The sequence below is a fragment of the Plecotus auritus genome (genome assembly GCF_963455305.1).
Source record: "Plecotus auritus genome assembly, chromosome: 2".
Taxonomy (NCBI): Eukaryota; Metazoa; Chordata; class Mammalia; order Chiroptera; family Vespertilionidae; genus Plecotus; species Plecotus auritus.
In genome coordinates this window covers 212,318,704-212,343,559 of record NC_137771.1, presented here as the reverse complement: position 1 = coordinate 212,343,559, position 24,856 = coordinate 212,318,704, and the positions used below count along the sequence as shown (strand labels likewise).

The following is a 24,856-nucleotide window of genomic DNA, read 5'->3' as shown; positions in this document are numbered from 1 at the left end:
CTTGGATTGAGACCCTTCCTTTGCATCACTTTGAATATTTCATTCCATTCCCTTCTGGCCTGATGAGTTTCTGTTGAGAAATCAGTCGCCAGTCTGATGGGGGTTCCTTTGTAGGTAACTTTCTGTCTCTCTCTAGCCGCTTTTAAGATTCTTACTTTGTTGTTGGTGTTTGCCAATTTAATTATAATGTGCCTTGGCGTCAGTCTTTTGGGGTTCATTTTGCTTGGGACTCTGTAAGCTTCTTAGATTTGTGTGGGTTTTTTCTTCCCTATATCAGGGAAGTTTTCTGTCATTATTTCTTCAAACAGGTTTTCTATTTCTTGCTCAGTTTCCTCTCCTTCTGGAACCCCTATTATGCGGATGTTGTTTTGTTTCTTGTTGTCCCAAAGTTCCCTTAGGCTCTCCTCCTGCTTTTTTTTTCCTAGAAGCTGCTCTACTTGGGTATTTTTTCCTACCTTGTCTTCTAGCTCACTGATGCGGTCCTCTGCTTCTTCTAGTCTACTGTTGATGCTTTCTATTGAGTTCTTTACAGCAGCGATGTCATTTTTCATTTCTTCTTGGTTCTTCTTCATTTCCTGTTGGTTCTTACTCATATTGTCGAAATTGTCTTCCATTGTTTTCAGCCACCTTATGACTATTTCTCTGAATTCCTTCTGTGGCAGGTTGCTTGCCTCCATTTCGTTTACTTCCTTTTCTGGTGACTGCCTGCTTTTCTTTCATATGTGGGCTGTTTCTTTGTCTCCCCATGGTCTCTCTTCTCTGGGTGTCTGGTTATGTAGTTCTCTCTCTTCTGCATTGATTTAAAGGCACAAAATACAACACAACCAGGTACAATGCACATGGCACTGAACAGCAATGTATTCACGATATAAATAACCCCAAATAAAGGTGACCACCAGAGGAGGGCAAATTAGAGGATAGGAGAGAAAGAAGAAGAGGAAAAAGAAAGAAAGGAGTGCAAAAATGAAATTGGGGAAAGGAAAAAAAAAGTAAGAGAGAAAAGAAAGAGAATAAGAAAGAAGAGAGGAACACACTATATATATGGGGAGAAAACTCCAATAGAACAGCCACTAATCCCAACAAATGCCAGCAACAAGTACCTGGAGATGAATACAAACTACAAACAACAACTAATATCAAGCGAGGCGAGGGAAAACAGAAGCAAAAAACAAACAAAAAAAGAATAAGCAAAACAATCTCACAAACAAGCAAAAAAAATCAATATAATCAATAATCAAGCAAATATATAATCAATAATCAATAAAATATATATATTAAAAAAAAATAATAATAGAGGTCCTCTCTAGCCAGTGCTTAGATCCTGCTTTCCCTGTGGCATTCAGTACTGGTTTGTGGGAGTGAGTTGCCCCAGAGCTGGTTCTCTGATGGTTATTCCCCACTCTGATCCCCAGGTTCAAGGAAAACAACTTTCCCCTGCAGTCTCTTAGGGTGTCCCCATTTGGGTGATCCTATGTATTGGGCTTAGTAATTAGAAGCAAGGATTTAAAGGAAAAAGAAAAAAACAAACAAACAAAAAGAGCCAGCATAAGTGTGCGAACTCCGGGGCTGCGCGCAAGTCTGTGCAGTCTTTTTTACCCCTTGTGTCTAAGCAGCCCGCACACTTTTAAAATTCTTAGGCTGTCCCTGCACGTCAGATCAAAATGAGTTGCTTTTTAGAGTTCCCTTCTGTTAGCAGCTCTGAGGACCCCCTTCCACATTCACGGATCACGCCAGCCCCAAGAGCCACGGATTTTTTTAGGTGCAGACTTCCCCCGGTCCTCCAGATCCCACGTGCGCGTTTCTCTCTCCTGCCGGGACCACAGACCTCACCTTATCTCAGGCGAAATCTGACCTTTCCGTGGTGGAATGTAGAGTTCCTCTGAATCCGTGTGTTTGCGCCAGTTGGGGACCAGTGTTCTCAGGTTTGCAAGTGTTCGGTGGGTGCCGTAGTTGTAGATTTCCCAGGCTTTTCAGGTTCCCGACAAAATCCACTTTCCCCTTCAATATGGTGCGGTCTCCGCGTCCGATCTGGTCACTCTGGGAGGGAACCCAGCAGCAGTGGGGGCTGCCTGGGCAGAGGAGCCCAGTCCAGCAGTCCCCCACAGTCTCCTGGAGTATAGCTGTCCCTCAACTCACCAACAAACACTCCCCGTGCCACCACACACTCTCCCTTTGTTTTCTCACTCACACAGTAATCTTGCAGTCTGTCTTCCGGTTGGCAGCCATCTTCCTTTTTTTTTTGCCACCAATAATCTTTTAATATTTTTGGTTCTCCTAAACTATTTTCTGCAGTAGAGTGTGTGTATATGTGCATACACACTCCCATGTTTGATAAGTCGGGTTTAAGAAATTCGGTTACAGATATTATTTCATAACCAGCCTTTTCATTAAGGTTAGGAACACCTTTTTGATGTTTGTAGATAAAATTCTGTCATATTGATTTTTTTAAAATTGCATCCCATTGTACCATAATTTAATTAACCAGAGTTCCTTTGATGAATGTTTAGCTTGCTCCCAGTTTACTTGCACTAAAATATTCTTATATGTACATCTCTTTTCCATTTCATTGTAGCTTAAATTCCCAGAGGAAAACTTTTGAGTCAAAGGTGTGTCCTGAGTTGCAGTCCTGTCATTTGTTAGGTCTTCCATTACTACTGAACTAACACCATGTAATCAGCATTCAAAAAAAACACCTTATTTGTTTTATAATGAAAAATTTTAGTGTGCCAGTTTTTTAACTTCTTTGTTTAGATCAAAGTTCTTTTTACTCTAAATTGCTATGATGCAATTATAACACATGGTCAAAATATTTATATTTTAGCATTTTGCAGTATGATTCATCAATTATTATTGCTTTTTTAGCTTTAGTTTTTCTTAGCCAATGTTTGTTGGGTTGTAGTGATTGTTTCCCATCAGCCTTAATTTTTATCATTACCTATAGCAGTGATTGAATTATAAATGCCTTCAAATTCACTAGATAATATATCTCTATTAGATGCTGCTATAAAGCATTTATTTAAGGTATAGTCAACTAGAATTTCAAGAACAATGATTCAGATATATGCAAAGAAGTTGAGATGCAAAACAGGTTTTTAAATAGCTGCAGGACAGTTTTTCATTTTGTTTTTTTTTATTTGTAAGAAAGTAAATCATGCACAACTTTGGGCAGACAGCATTCCAGGAGATGAAAGACAAAGAGTTCATGTGACTATCACATTTCTTGCTTTCTAACCTGAATTTACTTTGTTCCCCCATTCATCTGGTGTTACTATGAAGGCATTTTATTTTCAGTGTCTTTTAACCTTTTTTATCTTTAGGAAAGTTTTTTTCCTGCAAATTAGTGTCTCCATATGCCACATATAAGTGGATATTTAAAACTGACAACTCAGTCGTATTATAGTTCATTTCAGTAGCTTTTTAGGAGCCTGTTATGACATCTTCATACACAAAATTTTAGAATAAATGTCAGTACATTCAATTAGAGCTAATTAGGGGGGAAATTTGAACAAGTAGAGGATTACTTGTGTCAGTTGAAGTAGTGGTCTAATTTGATATCTTTTAAGTATTAGAAGAACAGATTTAGCTCTATATATTCTATGCTGCTATGCACTAAGAATTTCATACTAGACTTTCAGTAAGAACATGGAAGAACGTGGATAGCTTCCATCATGTTCTCATTACAATTACCCTTTTGCATAATAAATTACCTGTGGACAAACTGTTCTATCCAATTTGGGAGCCTAGCCATAATGTGATTATTCAAACTTAAGTAAATTAAAAGTTTAGTTCCTCGGTCATACTGGCTGCATTTCAGCGTATTGGATAGCACAGATATAGAACACGTCCATTATCACAGAAAGTTCTGTCGGACACTGCTGGTTAAAAAACGGGTAGCTACATTAGGGGGTAGAATTGAGTATGGGTTGTTATTTTCATACCCTATTATAATAAACAGTTGTTATGTAGGTGTGTTTCCCCAGCTTCCCAACTGTTCTAATGAAAAAGTAAAATTCACTGAGAGACGTTTTTCTTTTTGACAAGTCATTTGCAATTTTTGCATCTCCTATCAGCACAAGAACTCAGACCTACCCTGGCTTCCTTGGTTATTTGAGGTTAAGTTTATCTTTTAACGCTAGAGGCCTGGTGCACGAAAATCATGCACAGGTGCAGTCCCTAGGCCATCAATCGAAGCGCAAGCATCTGGCATGGAAAGGCAGGTCTCAGCTGACCTCTGGGCCCTGGGCAGCCCCCGGGCCCCCATGCGCCCCCTTCCACCTGAGTCACAGTGCCCGAGTCCCCACGCAGAGATGCAGCTAGCATGGCCGGGAGCAGCGTGGGCCTCTGGGCCGCCCAGCGGTGCCACACGGAAGCCGGGCAGGCAGCGCACTCTCTCCCGGCCGGCCTCACAGATCGGCTCCTGCGCGAACCCACAGGGAGCCCAACCGGCTCCTGCGGTCCCGGCGGCTGCAGCCCAGCTCACCCAGAAGATGCCGTGGCAAGTGCGGGGCAGGCTCCTTACGGGCACCTGGCACCTGAGCACGGGGGTTCCCCAGCACGCGAGCCCTGGCATCCTGGGGGAGGGTAGCAGGGGGGGTAAGAGCAAGCTCGGCAGACACCCTGCATTCTCACTGCACCTCCATCCCCATCACCCCGGCCCCCAGGTAGCCAGTGAGAGGTCACAGTGTGTTGCCGACACCCGCCATGTTCCACGCCGCCCCCTGGTGGTCAGCGCATGTCATAGTGAGCAGTCATATTCCCGGTGGAACTCCTGGTCAAACGACTACCCGAGGGGACAATTTCCATATTAGGCTTTTATTATGTAGGATTATATCTCTGCATTCCTGCCTCACTGAAATTTGCACTTACTGAATTAAACTGCTTAATCCTTCTCTTAGCACACACTAAATCTTTAAAAAGTAATTAAACATCTCTAAGCTGAAATCTGCTGTCTAAAGACCACCTGTTGGTATATCTTTCTTTAGGGCAGTGATTCTCAAAATATGGAAAAACAAGTTGCTAAGCCCATCTGTATATTGGCTTGCTATAGTTGCCAGTAATTCCATCTGTTAGCAATGCAAAAATAAGCCATTACCTATTACTTTTAAACAGTATGTTGGACACTTGTACATAGCTGACTCTTCAGTGACTCCTGAGTTAGCTAAAGGCCTCGGGGGGAGGGGAGAAGTGAGGCACTCTTTATCACAGTATCCACTATGGCACATAAGGCAACCTGTTGTGGGTTTAGAAAGGAAGTCAGTGCTCTGACTATTCATCCTTGCCTTCTCACCTTTGGTCTAATCTACCTTTAGTCCCATGGCAGGATAGACAATCTGAGCATCTTCCCACTGCGTGGCTGGGATTGGAAATAGATATAATGAATAATGCTTCTTGAATCATGACTTGGTTGCTGCTGCTTGCTCATCAAATGCAGAATTGCCTGAGTGAATTGGGTGTCAAAGCATCATTGGAACTAGCAGTATTACACGGAAGCCACCCAGACCCATGTCACTGCACAGCCTTAGAATAGTACATGTATCACCAACCAACATGGCTGCAGAGCTTGCTAGGTTAGTGGTCGGCAAATTGCGGCTCGCGAGCCGCGGTTTGCCGCTCTGTTGACTAATGAGTTTGCCGACCACTGTCATATACTACCCTTTACCTCTTTGCACACTATATGCCACAATTGCCTAATCCTCACAGCTTCCAACTACACAGTAACATTTAGTCTAGTCCAGTGGTCGGCAAACTCATTAGTCAACAGAGCTGCAAACCGCGGCTCACGAGCCACGGTTTGCCGACCACTGTGCTAGGTCACAGGTACCTGCAGACTCATCTGAGGGACATGATAACTGTTTTGAATTGAAGAGCACTTGCCCTATTTCAGCCAGTAGCTACTGCTCATTACTAACCAATTGCTGCCAGATCTTCCTTGGTTTTTTGGTTTTTGTTTGTTTGTTTTTAAGAGAAACCAAGAAACTGAAAATTGGATGTGGATCTATTTTTTTTCTTTTAAAACACTCATAGTCTAAACAAAACTTCAATATGGATCCAGACTTCAGGCTGTGTGGGTGTGCCACCTCTACTTACACAGCTTTTCCTCTATTCCTTTTTTTAATGTTTTTTTTAATTCATTTCAGAGAGAGAACAGGCGAGGGAGAGAGAGATAGAAACATCAATAATGAGAGAGAATCATTGATGTGCTGCCTCCTGCTCACCCCTATTATCAAGCCCACAACCCGGGCATGTGCCCTGACCTGGAATCAAACCGTGACCTAGTTCATGGGTCAACACTCAACCACTGAGCACACCAGCGGGGCTCTCTATTCCTTTTATCAGAAACTAGAGGCCTGATGCACAAAATTCATGCACGGTTGGGGGGTGCCCTCAGCCCGGCCTACACCCTCTCACAATCCGGGACCCCTCGGGTGATGTCAGGCCTAAACTGGCAGTCGGACATCCCTCTCACAATCTGGGACGCTGCATGCACCAGTGACCATACTTTTCATACAGGTGAAAGGCATCTTGCTGTTGTATGGGCAGCTACATTTTTCTGCCCTGATTATGAAAAGTAGTACATAACATGATCCTTCTGAGACAGTAGTACCATTTTCCCCATCTTATGGGTGGAAAAACTGAAGCAGAGAGAAGTTAAGTAATTGGCTTTGTCACACAGTTATAAGTGTCAGAATCAGGGCTGACCACAAAATGTGCAAGCCAGAGTCCATGCATGTCATCGCTGCATCATCCAGTTTTTTCAGTGTTAGAGTAGCCTTGCCAGGTTTTAATTTTTAAATCTAAGAGACTATTCCCAATATATATGGTAGGGTCCCTAGGCCTGGCCAGCGATCAGGGCCATCTGTAGGACGACCAGCAGGCAGAGTGATTGGGAGGCCGGGGGGCCCGCTGGCACCTGCCTTGGCTGGCGGCCTGGCAGGGTGCCCCCACCACCCTCATCACTGCCACCAGTTGCTTCCCTCTTGCTTTGAGCGTCTGCCCCGTGGTGGTCAGTGTGCGTCATAGCGACCAGTCATTCTGCTATTAGGTCAATTTGCATATTAGGGTTTTATTATATAGGATGGGAATCTTATCCCAAAAACAAATACGTAACATCTCAGTACAACAAAATGCACTTACCTCCACATTTTTAAAAATTTTTAATATACTTTTTAATTGATTTAAGAGGAAGGGAGTGGGAGAGAAACATCACTGATGAGAGAGAATCATGGATCGGCTGCCTCGCACACACCCCACACTGGGGACCGAGCCTGCAACCTGAGCATGTGCCCTTGACCAGGAACCAAACCCGGGACCCTTCAGTCCGCAGGCCGACGCTCTATCCACTGAGCCAAACCAGCTAGGGCTATCTCCCCATTTTTGCAATTAGCACTTACTTAAAGAAGCTCTGGATTCTTGATATGGGTAGCACATCAGCACGCAGGTGCTTGTTCTCTCAGCAACCAAAATAGGGTCATCGTAAAAAGAAAAACACCTTACTTTTGGAAAATTCTTTAAGCTGGGCAGAATGTGAGCCTTCATAAAAAAAAAGATTTTGAAGCAGCACCACACAAATTGTTGGTCATGTTTGAAGGCAATATGTCTAAAATTTCTTCACAGCATGTTAACAACCTAGAACTTAAATCGTAACTAAATTTTCTTGTCTCATTTAAATATTAAGGAAGAACACAAAAACCACCATTTGGAAAACCAATACTGCCAATTTTCTAATTCTGTTTTAAGTCTGAAGTTGCAGTTGAAGTGCTTGCTACCATGTATTACAGCTTTACCTCCAACTGCTGGTTGTATTCTATTTGGTCTACCTGTGGAATACCACATTACGTTAAGCCATGCCTTTGACTGGGAAATGAATGTAGTGATCAAGTTCAAAGTGAAGTCTGAGAGTCAGATGATACCATTCAAGAGTGTGAACTGCAGAGCCATGGAGTATGAGTGTGGTCAGCTGGGAGACGGTGCTGTGTAACAGATCAGCTGGGGAACCATCAAGGAAGGATTGCATGCTTAGCCCCGGCTGGTTTGGCTCAGTGGATGGAGCGTCGGCCTGCGGACTGAAGAGTCCTGGGTTCGATTCTGGTCAAGGACACATGCCTGGGTTGTGGGCTTGATCCCCAGTAGGGGGCATGCAGGAGGCAGCCGATCAATGATTCTCTCTCATCATTGATGTTTCTACATCTCTCCCTCTACCTTCCTCTCTGAAATAATAAAAATAAAAATATTTTTTTAAAAAAGAAAAGATTGCTTAGCTTTGCTCATTGCAACCAAATCATAAGTAAGGGTCTCCAAGATGCTAGGTGGAAAAGACGAGGATAATGGGACGTGTGATAGAACGTAAGTGTTCTGGGGGCTATTTTGTAGTGCCATTTGGAGTATTATCTTATTATGTCACTATGATAGATTAAATATAAGCATGGAAATGTCCTTTTAAAAGGATAACAGTAGTAGGAAAACATTTGAGTGGCTTTTGCTCTTCTGTGGGTTTAACCAAGTTTTCTTAAAGTGAATTCATCTTCAAGGGGAACTTAAAGAATAGAAATGGTGATAGCATGCCAGATGGGTTAGTGGGAGGGTTCTCAAAGGATGTGAGAGTAGAATAACAAAATCGGAAGGAAGGAATGAAGGAAGGAAGGAAGGGAGGGAGGGAGGGAGGGAGGGAGGGAGGGAAGGTGGGAGGGAGGGAGGGAGGACTATTGAATAGAGACAGATTAACTTTTCTAAAATGCCACTGTTCATATGGAAATACACTGCCTATGTAAATTTCTAAAAGCCTCTATCTAAAACTAGTACTTTTTAAAAATTAGCAATTATGATTGCTAATTAAGGTCTTGGTTCTCTAAAAATAATGACCTTATGAGAAAAACAAAGTCACATGGACATCATTGAAGTGTTTTTTAAAGAAGTTATAATAGTTAGGATGTCTATTACATTGGCCTTCAAAATTTTTATTAGTAAGCAAGTTGTAGTGCCGTTTTTGTTGAACTGGTTTAGAAGTTCCTTATAACTCAGCTCCTCAAAAGTATCAATCAACTCAGTCCATTGTGTTTAGATTCGTTCCCTATCAAAAGCTGCTGAGGAAACTAGTGCTCAGAGCTGTTTATATTTGTAAATGCAATTGAAATTGTAGAGTCAGTTAGGAACTTCTAGAATCTCTGAAAAAAGCAATTGTTTTTTCTCTTATATTAATTCAAACTGATGAGGTGGAAAAAAACACAAAATCACTTCAAGAGTTTATAAAATGGCATGTATATTGGATACAAATTAAGTGGGCTACTTCCATTTTCTAGATTAAAAAGTAATTTGTTCAAGTATCTGAAGTAGTCAATGCATTATATTTTTTTAACTTTTTGTGTCCTTTGCTACTGCATGGGATGTTTTAAACTATGTTTATATAGCAGATATTTTCAAAATGAACTTCAAAACTCAGTCAAGTTTTAAATTTTTAGTGAGTTAAAAGAAGAGGTACAGATCTGGATGAACAAGCTGCAGTTTACATAAAGCAACCTTTTAAAATACTCGGTATATATAAATTTCTGTTGGAAGTACGTAATTGAGTAGAAGTTCCTGATTTTGCTTGGCAGGTTGAATGATGCCACAGGAATGGCATCTCTGTATCAGTGCAACTCATCGGTTCTTCAGACTAATGGCCCATTAGACTAAACGTAGGAGCAAGTTCACTGGAAGATGTCTCTGTTAACCTCTGAGCAGCCTGGCAGCACTGCCCTCCTGGTTCCCTGGCTAGGATGGGCAAAAAATATCATTGCAGTAGACCTTGAATGATAATGGGCAATAAGTTTTAGGTTGTTTGTTTTTTTATATGATTTTAATTTTCCTTTATTCATTTAACTACTTTTTCTGGAGTACTCACTGTGTGCCAGGCACTGTGATATTGAGGATGCATGTAAAATAGATAGTGACCCTTTCTCACAGAACGTATTACAGGAACTAAAGGCAGGTGAAGAGGCAATTGGAGAATCTAGTATTAAACTGATGTATTGGTCAGAAAGGGTTTCTTAGAGGCAATGAGAACTAGACAGGAGATGATCCAGACAGTGTACTGGGAGTGGTAATGGAGTGAAGCAGGATTTGAATTGTTGTATTGCTGGATTTTATGGGGCAAAGTCTATTAAGATGGGCAGCACACCATCTCAGAAGGTAGGGGAAGAGGTGAGGAGCTGCCAAGGAGGATGCCAGGTTTCTTCCTTCAGTGGCTGGTGATACCAGGCTCAGGAAGAGGATCCGGGTTTGGGGATTGGGCAGTGAGAAGGAAGGAAGAGTTTATTAAGCAGGGTGAGTTTGAGAAGATCACAGGACATCTAAGTGGAAGTGGACACTGTATCAGAACTCTTGCCATGACACTTTTTTTCCCATGTCTTTTTTAGGGGCTTTTTCTCCTGAATTTCTGAAAGAATCTGAACTATTAGTCACATATACTAGTATATATTTTCACAGTAAATTGAATAAGTTGGTTCTCTGATTTGCTGTTCATCTCAACAGATTACTTATGTGCACATTATTATGTAGTTAGCTGGGTTCCTAGCATTCACTTAGGGATTTAAGCAAAAGTTAAAAGAAAAATTATTTATGGAGAAAAAAAATTATTTATGGAGAAAGAAAGTTATATTACATGATTTACTAAGAAATAATCTGGAATAAAAAAAAAAGCCTTAACTTTTAAAAGCCCATATTATTTTTTATTTTCTTTTTCTTTTTTTTCTTTTTTTTTTAGTACACACCTGTTACATTGACCTGTTGTTAAAGCTCTGGGGTACATTGGGAAATTTATTGTTTTATATAATTTTTAATACTATTTCTGAAGTTTCTAGATAAATTTTTAAAATTTAACAGCAAAATTACTTTGTGTAGCCTAATTTAGAACCTAGAACCCTTTTTATATGCTAAAGAATTTCTTCTTATATTGACTTGAAGGAGACTTTTGTCATTTACTGTTTAGATCCAACTAAATCATTGCTACATGGATTAGAGTTGTGGCAATGGAATGAGAATGAGACCATTTACTGTTTGGGCAGGGGACTGGCCAGTCATCTTTTGGCAACAACACCTAACAGAGTTTATAGAGCTTGAGGAAGCTCTTTAAGAAATTTTCTGAAGATAGAAAAGTAGGCGGTTTCAAGTTCTCTCTATCTACCCGCTGTGTATCCTGAGTTGTAAGGATTAGAATCAAGTAGCAGAATAGAGCTACCTGTAATGTAAAGGCCAAGAGTGTAAATGTAAATTGCTGGTTCCTTATTATTTTTTTTTATATTGTATACAATAACATACCTCTAGACCAGTAGTTGGCAAACTCATTGGTCAACAGAGCAGCAAACCGCAGCTCGCGAGTCGCATGTGGCTCGAGAGCCGCAGTTTGCCGATCACTGCTCTAGACTAACGTTAAAATTGAATCTTTCAAGTTTTTAAAAAGGCTTTGCTATTCATAGGAATTTAACATTACTAAATATATAGTTAAATTGAAGCAGAATTATTAGACCATATTTCATGTTATTAATACCAATCGTCTCTGGAATTTTTCCTCATTTATAAACTATCAGTGACTCAGTATTTTACTAAAATTTGTAATGCAATTTAGAAAATGAAATTTTCTCATCTTGTTTTTTTTATAGGAATACCAAAATCTAATCTCTTGCACACCACATCATTAAGGGGCCATAAAGACTGCTTTGAAAAATACCATTTGATTGCAAACCAGGATTGTCCTCGATCTAAGCTTTCAAAAAATACTTATTATGAAGACGTTAAAGCCATTTTGAGTAAGAAGATAAACTGGATTGTACAGTACGCACAAAATAAGGATGTGGATTCGGATTCGGAATGTTCTAAACCTCCCCAGCATCACTTGTTTAATTTCAGGCATAAGCCAGATAAAAAGCTACTCCCCCAGTTTGACTCCCAAGTACCAAAGTATTCTGCAAAATGGCTAGATGGAAGTACGGGTGGCCTCTCAGACTGTACACAAAGAATACTGCAGCAGAGGGAAAACCCAGACTTTGGGCTTGCTGTGTTACAAGGGTCAGGTGCCACTTTGTGCCACAATAGTGTATTGTGGCCTTCTGGTCACAGCCAGGCACAGAAGAAAGAAGAGACCATCTCTAACCCAGAGGCTGGTGTCCAGACCCAGCATCCACATTACAGCAGGGAGGAATGTAAGTAAAGTGGGAGAAAGGTGGGGGTTGGCGTTTCATTGGGTGGTTTTTTTACATATTTACACATGGGATGTTTCAGGAATGTTGCTGTAGACTCATAGATTTGGTAAAGTATTTAAATGATAATAAGTTCACCCCATAAAAAAATGAGGTGAGTTAAAACTCTCCATCAGCTCTCTGGAATACTCCTTGGTATGTCCTATGCATTGGAACTCTGCAGTACCATGATTTGTTTTGCCATTTAAATGATTAAATAAATGGAGTCAACAAACTGAATTAGAAAGTTCAGGCTTCCTATAGTTTAGAAATAAAGCCTCAACAATTGGCTCACACACATTGTCACATTGCTAATCCCTGTAAAGACTAATGGACTGGGAGTGGCATTTCAAAAGCAAAAATATGACATTTTACTGAAGGCCAAAGGTAATGTGTTAGTTTAAAGGGGAAAAGTGACTCATTCAGCCTGCATCTACAGAAACTCACAGAAGCTGAGATAATTTTAGTTGACTTAAAATCAAATTATTTTAGAGCAAGAAGGGACCATGAGTATATTTTTATAAAACTTCTTGACTCTACATATCTAAGATTACATAACTAGATAGATAACTTCATCTTTCAGACTGTTTCCAAAGTTTCTAACTGGGGATCATGAACTATGTAGTGTTTTAGCAAAATTGACTTGATGGTTAGTGACTGGCACTTTGTGAAAATTGAAACAAAATGGGATATATCAGAATCCAGTGGACCTAAGTGCTTTTCAGTGAAACTTTTGTTGCAGGGGGGATGTACTGGGAATGATATAAAAGGTGTTTCTTCCTGTGGGTTGAGGTTAGGATTCAAAAACTCCTCACTGCAGGGGTTAATGAATGAATCCTAGGATACTGCTGAACATTATGTTGGCAGATAAGTACAAATTTTTATTTTTTTTTAAACTACAAATTTTTAAAAAATAGGATATTGTGTTAGTGATGTAGGCAGCTTAATTTCCCAAATTGTTGTAATAATGATGAATATATTTTCATGTTTCAGTGAATTCGATGACTTCTGGTGAGGTAAAGCAACTGAATGCAAAGCTCCAACAGCGAATACAGGGTAAAGAATCAATGTCAGTGTTTTTTTGCCTGTGAAAATTTTGATACAGAAAATCCCCTACAACAGGGTACATTAGCTTCATCTGCAATTAAATTTGAAAATGGATTAGAACCTGTTAGAGTGGAAGTGAAAATGGAGACTACAACTTTAATCTCTACCTTCTTACTAATACTTTACTATGCAAGTGAACTCCGTAACAGGTCTTTAAGGTATTAGCCCTGGCTTTGAACAATTGCAAACACAAAAATATTAAGAATAGCCTAGTGAACCCCTTGACCCATCTTCATCAGCTTCAACTATTACAAAAAGCATAGCTAAATTTTCCTTCCTCTCTACTTTCACCCATTCCCCTTATCCCACCCCCAGCATGGATTATTTTTTTTTTCAAATATATATATTTGTTGTTGTTGTTGTTACTCCTCACCCGAGGATATTTTTCTATTGATTTTTAGAGAGAGTGGAAGGGATGGGGGAAGACAGAAACATCGATGTGAGAGAGACATGTCATTTGGTTGCCTCCCACAGCAGCCCAGGGGATCAAGCCTGCAATTGAGGTGCATGCCCTGGACCAGAATTGAGCCTGGGACCGTTCAGTCTGCGGGCCGATGACCTATCCACTGAGCCAAACCAGCTAGCGCAGCTAGTGATTCTTTAACATCATGAAATACGATGCTAACACAAATGGTTTAATAGTTAGTGTTCAGAGTCCCCAATTGTCTCTTTTCTTGTTTTTGCAATTTATTCCCATTTTGGTGAGTAAACTACATTTCAGAGACAGTTGAGTTGCTTACAGAAATCATGCATTCATTCAGTATCAGATTCTAACTCCTGTCTTTATAACCCCAAAGCTAAGTGGTACTTCTTGACCGCACATCCTCTCAGAATAATCTATAATAATAAAAGGGTAATATGCTAATTAGACCAGACATCATTCTGGGCGTCCTTCCTGATGAAGCCGGAGCCGGAGGGAAGCCAGCCCGGGGCCCAGATGCCAGCGTGAAGCTGGTGCCGGCAGCCGGGGGAAGGAAGGCCTACTCTTGGCATGAATTTTTCTGCATTGGGCCTCTAGTAAAATAATAAAATAATAATAGTAATAGCAACTTACATTTGTCAAATACTTATTCTGTGGTAAGTGCTTTCCAAGTATGACCTATTGAATCCTCACAGTAACCCTATGAAGGTCCTACTCTCATCGAGTTGATACATAAGGGAAAATGAAAACATAGCTTACAAGTTAGTTGCCTGAGACTTTTGAGAGTAGGAACAAGGATTAAATATCCCAGGCAGTCTGATCCCAAAGCCTCTTAGAGGGGTTTCCAGACCTAGGCATTAATGTGCACTTATTTCCCTTAAGTCATGTTAGGTACTGACTGAACCTGTTTCTCTTTCAAATTGAGAAAAGTGTCTCAGATAATGGTGACTACCATTCCTGTTACGCATCTATATAGTCATTGCTATGACGCTTAGGTTTCACTTGATGGAGAGGAGGAATACCCTATTCCAGCTGACTATGCAAAGTATGCAACACCCTAGAATGATCAAACTGTTTCCATCCTGTCAATTCACTTTTTTTCCCTTCCTTTATCCTCGCCCAAGGGTATGTCTGTTGATTTTTAGAGAGAAAGGAAGAGGGGAAGAGAGAGAGAAACATCGATCAATTGCCTCCCATATGCGCCCCAACAGGGATTGAACACCTAGATATGTGCCCTGACTGGGACTTGAACCCACAACCCTTGGTGTACAGAATGATGTTCCAATCAACTGAGCCACCCGGCCAGGGTGGTATCAAATCACTTTGATTGCAAACATTCACCCAATGCGTGTTAAAGTACTTGAAGTATAAATCATAGGATTAGCTTTCTGTGTACTAAAATGGAACTTCTTTTTAAATCCTTACAGAAGTTTTTGAAGAGTTAACACGCCAAGTGCAAGAAAAAGATTCTCTGGCCTCAGAACTCCATGTCCGCCACGTCGCCATCGAACAGCTTCTCAAGAACTATTCCAAGTTACCATGTCTGCAAGTGGGGCGAACGGGAATGAAGTCCCACCTGACATAAGCAACGAAACTAAACTTACACTCACTTCCTATGCCCTACCACTTCCTGGTCTGGCAGGCTTGCAATGTGGTCATTAAGTTTGCAGAACTTAAAGGCAGTATTGAACATCTTTGTTAGATAAAGCGGATCGTCACACTCTAGTCTTCTAGGGTTAATCATTTCGGTTTATTTGGGGAATTTTTTCCCCCATAATTACTAAGTGGCCCTCCCTAACTTATACCACATGTGACTATTTAAATATACTGTTACAGTGTGATTTTATGAAACATAGTTTAATGTAATTCACCTCTCAAAACAATAGAAGGTTAACAAACACCTTAGATTAGACTGAACTACTAAAGAAAAATTTTAAGAGGGAAGTTAAATTCATAATATCACCTCTTATTTATTATGAACAATATTTTAATATGAAAATTTTATATATAAAAATGCTATTTTAGGTACCTTTCCATTCTCTTTATAAATGTGTATTTGAATGGCTCTGTGTATTATATTTACACTTTCATGTGTGAATATCTTACCCATGTTTCAGATCTTACTGCATTTTATTCTCTTAATACACTGCTTTTACAACTGTTACCTTGTTTTCCAAAGATAAATGTATTTTAGAGTAGAAATCTAGTTGAATTGTTTGACTTCCAATAACTCTTATAAAGAGGAATTAATACCTTTTTAAAGCAAATATTCAAGAAAATAAAATATATAATTTTTTCTAACAAAAGCAGTTCTGAGTTTGTTCAGGAAGAAAATGCTAATCTAGCTTTTGTATGTCAATAAGTCCACATAGAAGTTAGAGCCTCTTCTGTTTCATTATTATTTTCATTCTACTGACTTTGATGTATTAGAATTTGGACAGAGTAAGTCAAGCCTCACTTGTAAGTCAAATAGATTATCTTAATATTGAATGTACTATTAAATTATTGCCCTATCTTTGAAAAAAATTAAAATTATTTTGTGTGCCACTTGGGATCAAAGTTCAAGAATCCTTGAACTGTCCAAATTCTGTATCACTGAAATTAGTGCCCAAAGAAAGCATTCTAGGGCATTTTTCTAAACTTTGGAATCTAAAGGAAAAGAGAAGATTGCTTGACCCAGAAAAACAAAACTCTAATTCAAAAAAAAGAAGCCCATTTTTTTTTTCATTTCAGAGAAACAAACATCAGTTTGTTTTTCCACTTATTTATGCATTCATTGGTTGATTCTTGGGGATCAAACCCACAACCTTGGCATATTGGGATGATGCTCTAACCACTGAGATACCCGGCCAGGGCTAAGAAGTTCATTTTTAAAAGGATTTTATATGTTGCCTACATTTCCAAAGAGCTCTGAACCTAATGGCTTGTCTCAAACAGCTAGATAAGTTTTTAATTTATTATAGTAAATGCCTCAGCCAACGTAGAATTAAAATGGGCTCTAAGTTCGTTTTCACCTGGTGTTTAGAATGTGTTTATAAGGTAAGATCCTTTGCTTGAAAGAATCTTCAGGAAAGCCCATAATTTGGTAGCGCCATGCATACAAAGATATAAATGACTTCTGCCTTAAATTTGGCAGCCTGCCCTGACTTGGGTCAGATTTTAGTCGAACAGAAACGCTATTTGACTAAAGCAAAGGAACACCTCAAACTAGTAGAAACAACTTTTTATGATGCTAGACTGTGTTAAATTTGCCCAAGAGTATTGTTTGACAATCTCATTCATTTTTGTTTTTTTTTCTTTGAAGTATGACATAACTGCTTTTTTGGAGGGAGGTTTTGAAAGATGCTTTCAGTTTCTCTCAATTCTTTGAGTTATCCGAAATGAATTTAAAATCCAGGAGTAGGGACATGTTGCCTTAGAGTTTGATAAGCTTTAAATTGAATATGTGCAATATCAAAATCCATAAATTTACAAATTAAATAAAACCTTTTCCGGATGATGCCAGTAGGTATCTCAGTGCTGAGTTGTTTTGGTCACATTTTCAAATTAGACTTGACTCTCTTTTGGCAGAATTCATTATGGTTGTTACCAGCCAGTGTGCTTGCACATATTTGTGTTTCTATTTAGATCACTTTGGGACAGCCATGAAAGTCTGGGATGTGTTGCATTTGATGGTAGTCGCATATTTCCGGAATGGGAGCCATATGGTGCAGCCCTGAACACAACAGTGCTATCCAAAGAAAGTATGTGCTTGCTTCTTAAAGAATTTCTGGCAAATGTGCAGGTTTACTAATGAGTTAGGACAATTAGATGGGATTATGCATGTGCCAAGGTCTTAGTTAGGGACTCTGATTTATTCCACTTAGATATTTCTACTTAAGGTCTTCAAGGGAAAGGTGCTCTTTAAAAACGTCTGTGGTGCTGGTACTCACACTAGTACTTTATATGGAAAAAATATTCTAGTAAAAAATGTTATTTTGCACAGCAGTTTTTCCAAATATTAGATAAACTTATTTTATATTCTAATGTTAGTTTTCTTGGTTGAATATGAAATTCCTGTATATTTTAAAATAAGGCTAAGGGATACTAACCTTGAGAGACTATGAAATACCACAAATATTGGTTACCATACTTGGCTATTCTGTACAGTTGGTGGTACTTTCTGAGGGAGTTTAGGAGAAAATCTTACCTATACTTTCAGTTTCAAAAATGGCAAAAGAGAGGCAAGTTATCTGTTATTAATTTCAGAGCTTATATGGTTAAGGGGAATGAATTAAGACTGATTTTTTTATGTTATCCTATATAATAAAAGGCTAGTATGCAAATCGAGTGAACAGCAGAACAAGTGGTCACTGACGCGCACTAACCACCAGGGGCCAGACACTCAATGCAGAAGCTGCCTCCTGGTGGTCAGTGCATTCCCACCGGGAGGGGAAGAGCCACTCAGCCAGCAGCCGGGGCTCTCGCTGGTGAGCAGCATCGGTGGCGGGAGCCTCTCTCCCCTCCACGGCAGACCCTCAGGGATGTCTGACTGTGAGAGGGCGCAGGCCACCCCCAGTGTACGAAATGTGCACCGGGCCTCTGGCAATTATTAGACAAGTTTAATTGAGTTTTTAAAAAACCAGTCTGAAGTCAAAGTGATTGTGACTATCCAAGATTGTTCTCTTGATTAAAATTTTCAAATCTGTTCAGCCTTTTGTCATCCTTTGGTCTTAGTATATATAATATACTAATTCGTCTTATTTTTTTTAAAAAAAGTCACGCACTTAAGACCCCAGTAATAGATGATGCAGTCAGCAGAATAATATTTTTTAGTTTCTTATGTATAATGTTGGAGCAAAGAAATGCTCTTATTTTTTCAAATTATATGCTCAACTCACCACAAAGTGCCCATTTTTATATATATTTGAGGATTATTTTTAAAATAAGTTCATGTTGGAAAGTAGTTTCAGAGATACAGTCAATATATTCTATTTTGTTGGCATCTTGACATTCATTTTACTATATTCTTTACCACTGAAGATGGTTTAAAGTGCTTGCTTGTTTTGTTTATGTATCTTTTACTTTGGAGTTTACATTTAAGTCTGTTTTTGGATATATTTGTGTATGTTTGCCATTTTGGGTTTTATTTTGATTTTTTAAATTTTCTTGCATTATTGTAAAATACAAAATGTATGTGCTCTAAAGTTAATTAGGAACTTTTAAAGGATAAATAATTTGTGTAGCTTAATAGGAGGTTTAGGTTAGTGACCATAAAATTAGGTTACATGACATGAAAATTTTTAAAGGGTATAGTGTAAAGTTTTTGTAGTGTTATTTTTCTGATTTGTGCCGGTAAGTTTACTGACAGATGGTATGGATTATGCTAAGGTAAGATATTTGAGTATTTTCAAGTACTTAATAAGAAGTTTAGTACTCTTAAAAATTTCCTTAAATATATTCAGATGTGGCTGAAAAACAAAGATAATTGATTTCATTTCAGTGTTTAATTGCATTTTTCACGTTAGGTTGGTGGGAATAGTTATTTGATAAAATTTGTGGCAAAAAGCAGTAAGAGACAGAACTCAGCAGGTTATTCTTGCCAAGTTAAGTCTTTTGGGGATGGGATGAGAGCGGGCTGACTTACCTGAATACAGAGGTAATCGGGCTCTGGCACAAGTACAGGTGTCTTGGACAAGGGATATAATACTGTGTGTGGAATAACAAGGTTTTGTCTTGCGTCTCAGTATTTTCATTCCCTTTGTCCTTTCCTAATTGTCCTTGCTATAAAGTGGTCCAGTGTATTAAGCAATTTGGTCATGTTGCTGTGAACCACGTCACAGCAAGTCTCTAGCATTAAGATTTCTTTTAGCATCTAGTTTGTAACATACTTTTTCTATTCTTTTTCGTTTATGAGAGTCCAGATTATGACTGCAGTTAGCCATACTGGAGTGAAACAAAATCATGGCAATGAGTATTGTCCACCCTCTTACCCCCCAGAAAGTGTTAGTTGAACTTCCCTCACCTACACACAAGGCAAAGGGAATTTTAGTAAATACATGTTTCTTATTTCTTTCAAACATGTAGAATGCTTATTTCCATTCGACTACCGTGAAAAGAGGCCGTTTAGGAAATGTTCAGTAACAACTTCTGTTTTAAAGCCATTCCTACTTTGACAATATGGTGTGTGTGTTAACCTTGCTTTAAGTCTGAGTAGCTTACACTATGGTCATTGAACTTAATCTCTGTGGTGTTAGACATTTATTTCACAAAATTGTGCTAAGACATTTGGAAAAAGAAAATTCAACTGCAATGATGAGAACCAACTTGGTTTCAAAAAAGTTTAGACAATACTTGGCTGTTACACTTTTCTTTTAAAACTGCAATAATTTACATTTTTCTATTGCTCTACTTTGGAACTGTAACTACTTACGCTTGTCTACCATTTTTTATTTTAAACAATAAAACCAATATTTTGTTATCTGTTTCAGTGAATATTTTTATGAGAACATTTTTTTTTTAATGGTTGGCCTATGTGGGGAGGGAGGTGTTTTGCAGGCTTAAGAATTCTACACTTAAGTTTCTTATCTTAATTTCTTATGAGAATCTCTTTTTGAGACTTAAATGAACATTCTCTCTGTCCCAAGAGTCCAAACACGGGTAATAAATTCTTGTCACTTAGTGGATGTCTATGTAACTTTTTTAATTGGATTGTGCTTTACATAACAATAAGTACACAGATTTTAAGCGTACTTGAGTTTTAACAAATGCATTACAACTGCATAACTGTCACCTGATGGTCCTTGCTATAAAGGACAATCCCTTTCCATCTCCTTACTCCCCAATCCCTTCCACCCACTGTTCTTATCTCTGTCACTGTAATTTGCATCTGCCTGCTCTAGAACTTTACATAAATGCTATCATACAGTATGTGCTTATTTGCATCTGGCTTTTTCACTCAATAGGATGTATTAAATTCATATTAATGCAAGAATCAGAAGTGCATTCCCCTTTTTAGCTGAATAGTAATTATTGTCTGAATATATTATAATTTGTTACTGGACATTTGAGTTGTTTCTACTTTGGGGCTAAAAGGAATGAAGCTGTTATGAATTTAATTGGTTTTTAAAGGAATTTGTAAATGTAACAAATATTGAAGGTCCCTTATGATTAGCATTATGAATCTGAATATTAAATCATCGTTTTTCCAGGAATAACTTTTAAAGTAAATAATTTTGTAGTACTGAAATTTAAAACTAGGAAACAAAGAGATTGTACAAAAGATCAGAGGCAGAATACAAAATAAGGGATGTTTGAGAACCGAAACACTTAATGAGGTGCTGAGAGAATCTTCACTGTCGATGAAGTCTCTTCACAAGCTTAACAGTCTGAGTCACACGGCTTTGTTTTCCAGAAGAGACAATGGAGACAAGGAACCACAAAAGAAGTTGTTCTATTTAGTTTTAAGTACTTTCAAGTGAAATTTGTCACTTTTCTAAGCCTGAATTGACTCAGCTAGACCAACCAAACAATTGGTAAAATATAAGCCTGCCAACTACTTTCTTGCCTTTGTTCTTGCCCAGCTTCCAAGCCTTCTTGAGAATTCTCAAACTATTTCTAAAATTATTTGCTCTCCCTCACTTTTCAGTGTCATTGTAAGGCCTTGAATCCTTTGCAGGTATCTTAGAGACTGAAAGTTGTGAGTGTGTTTGGGGTGAGGGTGGAGGAGCTGCAGGCAGACACCCTTTTATCTATCTATATAAAAGCCTAAGTGACCGTCACAACTGAACAGACAACCAAACAGGCTGCATGGGGCGACCAGGCCAGCAGGGGGGGTCAGTGAGGGGTGACCAAACAACCGAGCAGCAGGCTGCATGGGGTGACCAGGCTGGCGGAGGGGGGGGCAGTGAGGGGCAACCAGGCCAGCAGGGGGACAGTTGGGGCAACCAGGCCAGCGGTGGGGGGGGAGGCAGTAAGGGGTGACCAGGCCAGTGGGGGGGCAGTTAGGGGCGACCAGGCTGGCGAGGGGGGGGCAGTTGGGGGCAACTAGGCTGGCAGGGGGGACAGGGGCAATCAGGCAGGCAGGCAGGTGAGCAGTTAGGAGCCAGTGGTCCTGGATTGTGAGAGGGATGTCCGACTGCCGGTTTAGGCCAGATCCTAGGATCAGGCTTAAACTGGCAGCCGGACATCCCCTGAGGGGTCCAAGATTGGAGAGGGTGCAGGCTGGGCTGAGGGGACCCACCCCCATGCACAAATTTCGTGCACCGGGCCTCTAGTCTATATATAAAAAACCCTACTATGCAAATAGACCGAACAGCGGAACAGTCTAACAATCGGTTGCTATGACGTGCACCGACCACCAGGGGGCACGTACAGAACATGGTGGGCATCGGCAGCAGGCGGCAGAGCACAGAACATGGAGGCATCAGCCACAGTGGGATGGTGGAGCAAGCGAGCAGGAGCGCCAGACCAAGGCGGGACGCCGGTTGCTGTCATCGGGGCGAGCCTCTGGTGGTTACTGAAAATTCTTTGCTCCCGCATGCCTTGGTCCCGCCTGGCACTTGCACCTGCTGCCGGCGCCAGCCCCAATTGCCCCTGAGGGCTTCTCAACCTCCCCCTATTCCTGAGGGGCGATCAGGGCAGCAGCTGCCACTCGCACGCGCTGATGGCACTGGCCCCGCTCGCACCCACTGCTGGTGCCGGCCCCAATAGCTCTGAGCCATCAGCACGTGGGAGCAGCAGCAGGGGGAGCAGGGGCTGCCAGCAGACAGGGAGCCGCGGTGGGAGGGGCCAGGCAGGGGTGCCGAGGACCCGCCCCTGTGCCTACCGCAGCCTGGCAGCCCACCAGTTCCTTTGAAGGTGCATGAATTCATGCACTGGGCCCCTATTATAATTTATATATTTGCACTCTCTTCATAAAGAGCTTTTCAAAGGTTTGACTTTGGGGATCTGAACTAGATAATGTCTTAGATCCCTTTATCTTGAAAACTCCACATGACTTGCAATTATATCAGTAGGGTTTTCTTGTTTGCTTTTGGTTCTCTGCATCAGAGGCCCATCCCAAGTGGCACAGACCACTGTCACCTCTGGAAGCAAAAAACTACAACCGCTACCTCTCTTTAATTTGGGGTGTACCCTGTACTCCTCCCTTGACTATTGACACAAAGAAACTGGGTAGGAAAGGACATGTTAAGAGCAGCTGTGTCTGACTATCAATAGAGGCAACACTTGGTATCCTATGTCCAGTGCGGGCTCCTGGTATTGAGTAGCCATTGCTCTGTGTAAGTCTGGCCATGAACCTACTAGTAACTAGTTGATTCACATTTGTTCCTGCCAGGTTCCAAGCCTCCTTGGTGCTCTGTCTATTAAATAAATTCCCTTTTAGCCTAAGTCAACTAGTTGTTTTCTCTAGCTTGCAACTGAAACTCCGTCACACCTAACTTCATCCACTGGACCATGTCCATGTCCAATGCCCTCCTACTTTGAGATCTTAGAAAATTGGTTTCTAAAAGTGAACTGTTGAGAGCCACCATACACCTAAACTGTCCCTCAGGACCACATGGACTGCCTGTTGGGCCCGCTGAAACTGAAGGGAAGGTCCTGGAAAGAGTAAACCTATTGGTTATGCAAATGTCAGTTTTCCTGTTAAAAGTGTTCATTGTTCACAGGTGGGGTGACTTTGGAGAGCTTCCCACTGTCCACCACTAATTACTAAAAGGGCTCACAGTGTGTATCTACCAGGATCTTGGAAGAGGTGGTCTAATACAGTGGTCGGCAAATTCATTAGTCAACAGAGCCAAATATCAACAATACAATGATTGAAATTTCTTTTGAGAGACGAAAACCAACTTCTACGCATGGGCCACGAAGTTTCAATCGCACTGTACGTGCGTACCCACACATGGTATTTTGTGGAAGAGCCACCTTTAAGGGGCCAAAGAGCCGCATGTGGCTTGCAAGCCACAGTTTGCCGACCACTGGTCTAATAGAAACAGTGATGGTCATAACTTTGGTTCTGGGCTTGGCCTGTGTTCTCCCCATTCGTATTAAATGACTCCCAGCCCAATAAGGACCTGCTGCGAGAATGAGAGAATTCTGAGGCAACCTCAGGACTGCCTCTAAACAAAAGTCAGTAGCTACTCAATAAAATGCCTAAGGCCTTCATCCAGTGACTGAAAACTACACATTGTCTCCACATATGCCATTCACCCACCTTCACGACCATTGCAGGCTTTTGCTAACTTTCATTTGTTCTGTCTCCATTTCTCCTCCAAACCAGTGGTTCTCTGATTTTGACTTTTATGGACCATACATCAGTGGGCCACACCTCCAGAGTTTCAGAATTAATAGTCAGGGGTGGGACCCAAGAATCTTCATCTCACAAATTCCCTGGTGATGTAAAACGCACATCCATACCACTGCTCCAAACCATTCATTGCCCCAGAGTTTACTTCCCCAACGATGTGGCAATGCTACTCCCTTCGCAAAGACTTTTCTAGATTACTATTGCCTAGAGAGTAAAAATCCTCACCGCTCAGAGGTAAAAGCCTTCACCATTTGGCTCCTCCCTATTTTCCATTTTAATTATTTCATCATATTGAGACTTGTTTTGTGCCAGGAACTCTAACAAGCCCTGTAGGCTTTGGGTCAGAGTTAAAAGCCTTCAAGACCGTTGGTCAACTGAAAAGGATTCTGCCAAGAGATCAAATAAATAAGGATTGAAAAATGTCCATTGGATTTAGCAACCAGGAATTAAATGAGAACAGTTTTAATGGACCTTTGGGAGCAAAAACTGTTCACAATGGATTCAAAGTGTGGATGCAAAGTGTGGATGGGGAAGTAAGATAGTGGATTTGGGGCATGATCTCTAAGAAGTTTGGTCATAAAGTGAAGTTGAAGACAGGATGTGTCGAAGGTTGTTACTGTTCTTTTTTTTCTAAATTGGGAAGTACTTGAAAGTGAATAAATGCTGAGAGGACTGATCTAGTAGAAAGGTTGAAGATGGAGATGTAGCAATAATAAAAGGAGTAAAGTACTGAAGAGATGGAACAGAATAGCACACAGAATAGCATCTGTCAAGGGGGTTAGGATCACCTCAGGCTTTGACTCTATCTGAGGGTAGGTTAAATTGCAGATGGAA

The 24,856-nt window shown here is 40.4% G+C and overlaps 1 protein-coding gene across 1 annotated transcript in view; it reads left to right on the top strand.

Moving 5' to 3' along the window:
- LOC308243015 (protein EURL homolog) overlaps nt 1-17,238 on the top strand; it is a 38,629-nt gene extending 21,391 nt beyond the window's left edge. The window contains exons 3-5 of the mRNA XM_080658014.1: nt 11,634-12,173; nt 13,203-13,265; nt 15,165-17,238. Coding sequence (XP_080514140.1) covers nt 11,634-12,173; nt 13,203-13,265; nt 15,165-15,322 — 761 coding nt within the window. The 3' untranslated portion in view covers nt 15,323-17,238. The remainder of the gene's footprint in view (nt 1-11,633; nt 12,174-13,202; nt 13,266-15,164) is intronic.
- Nucleotides 17,239-24,856: the final 7,618 nt, after the last annotated feature.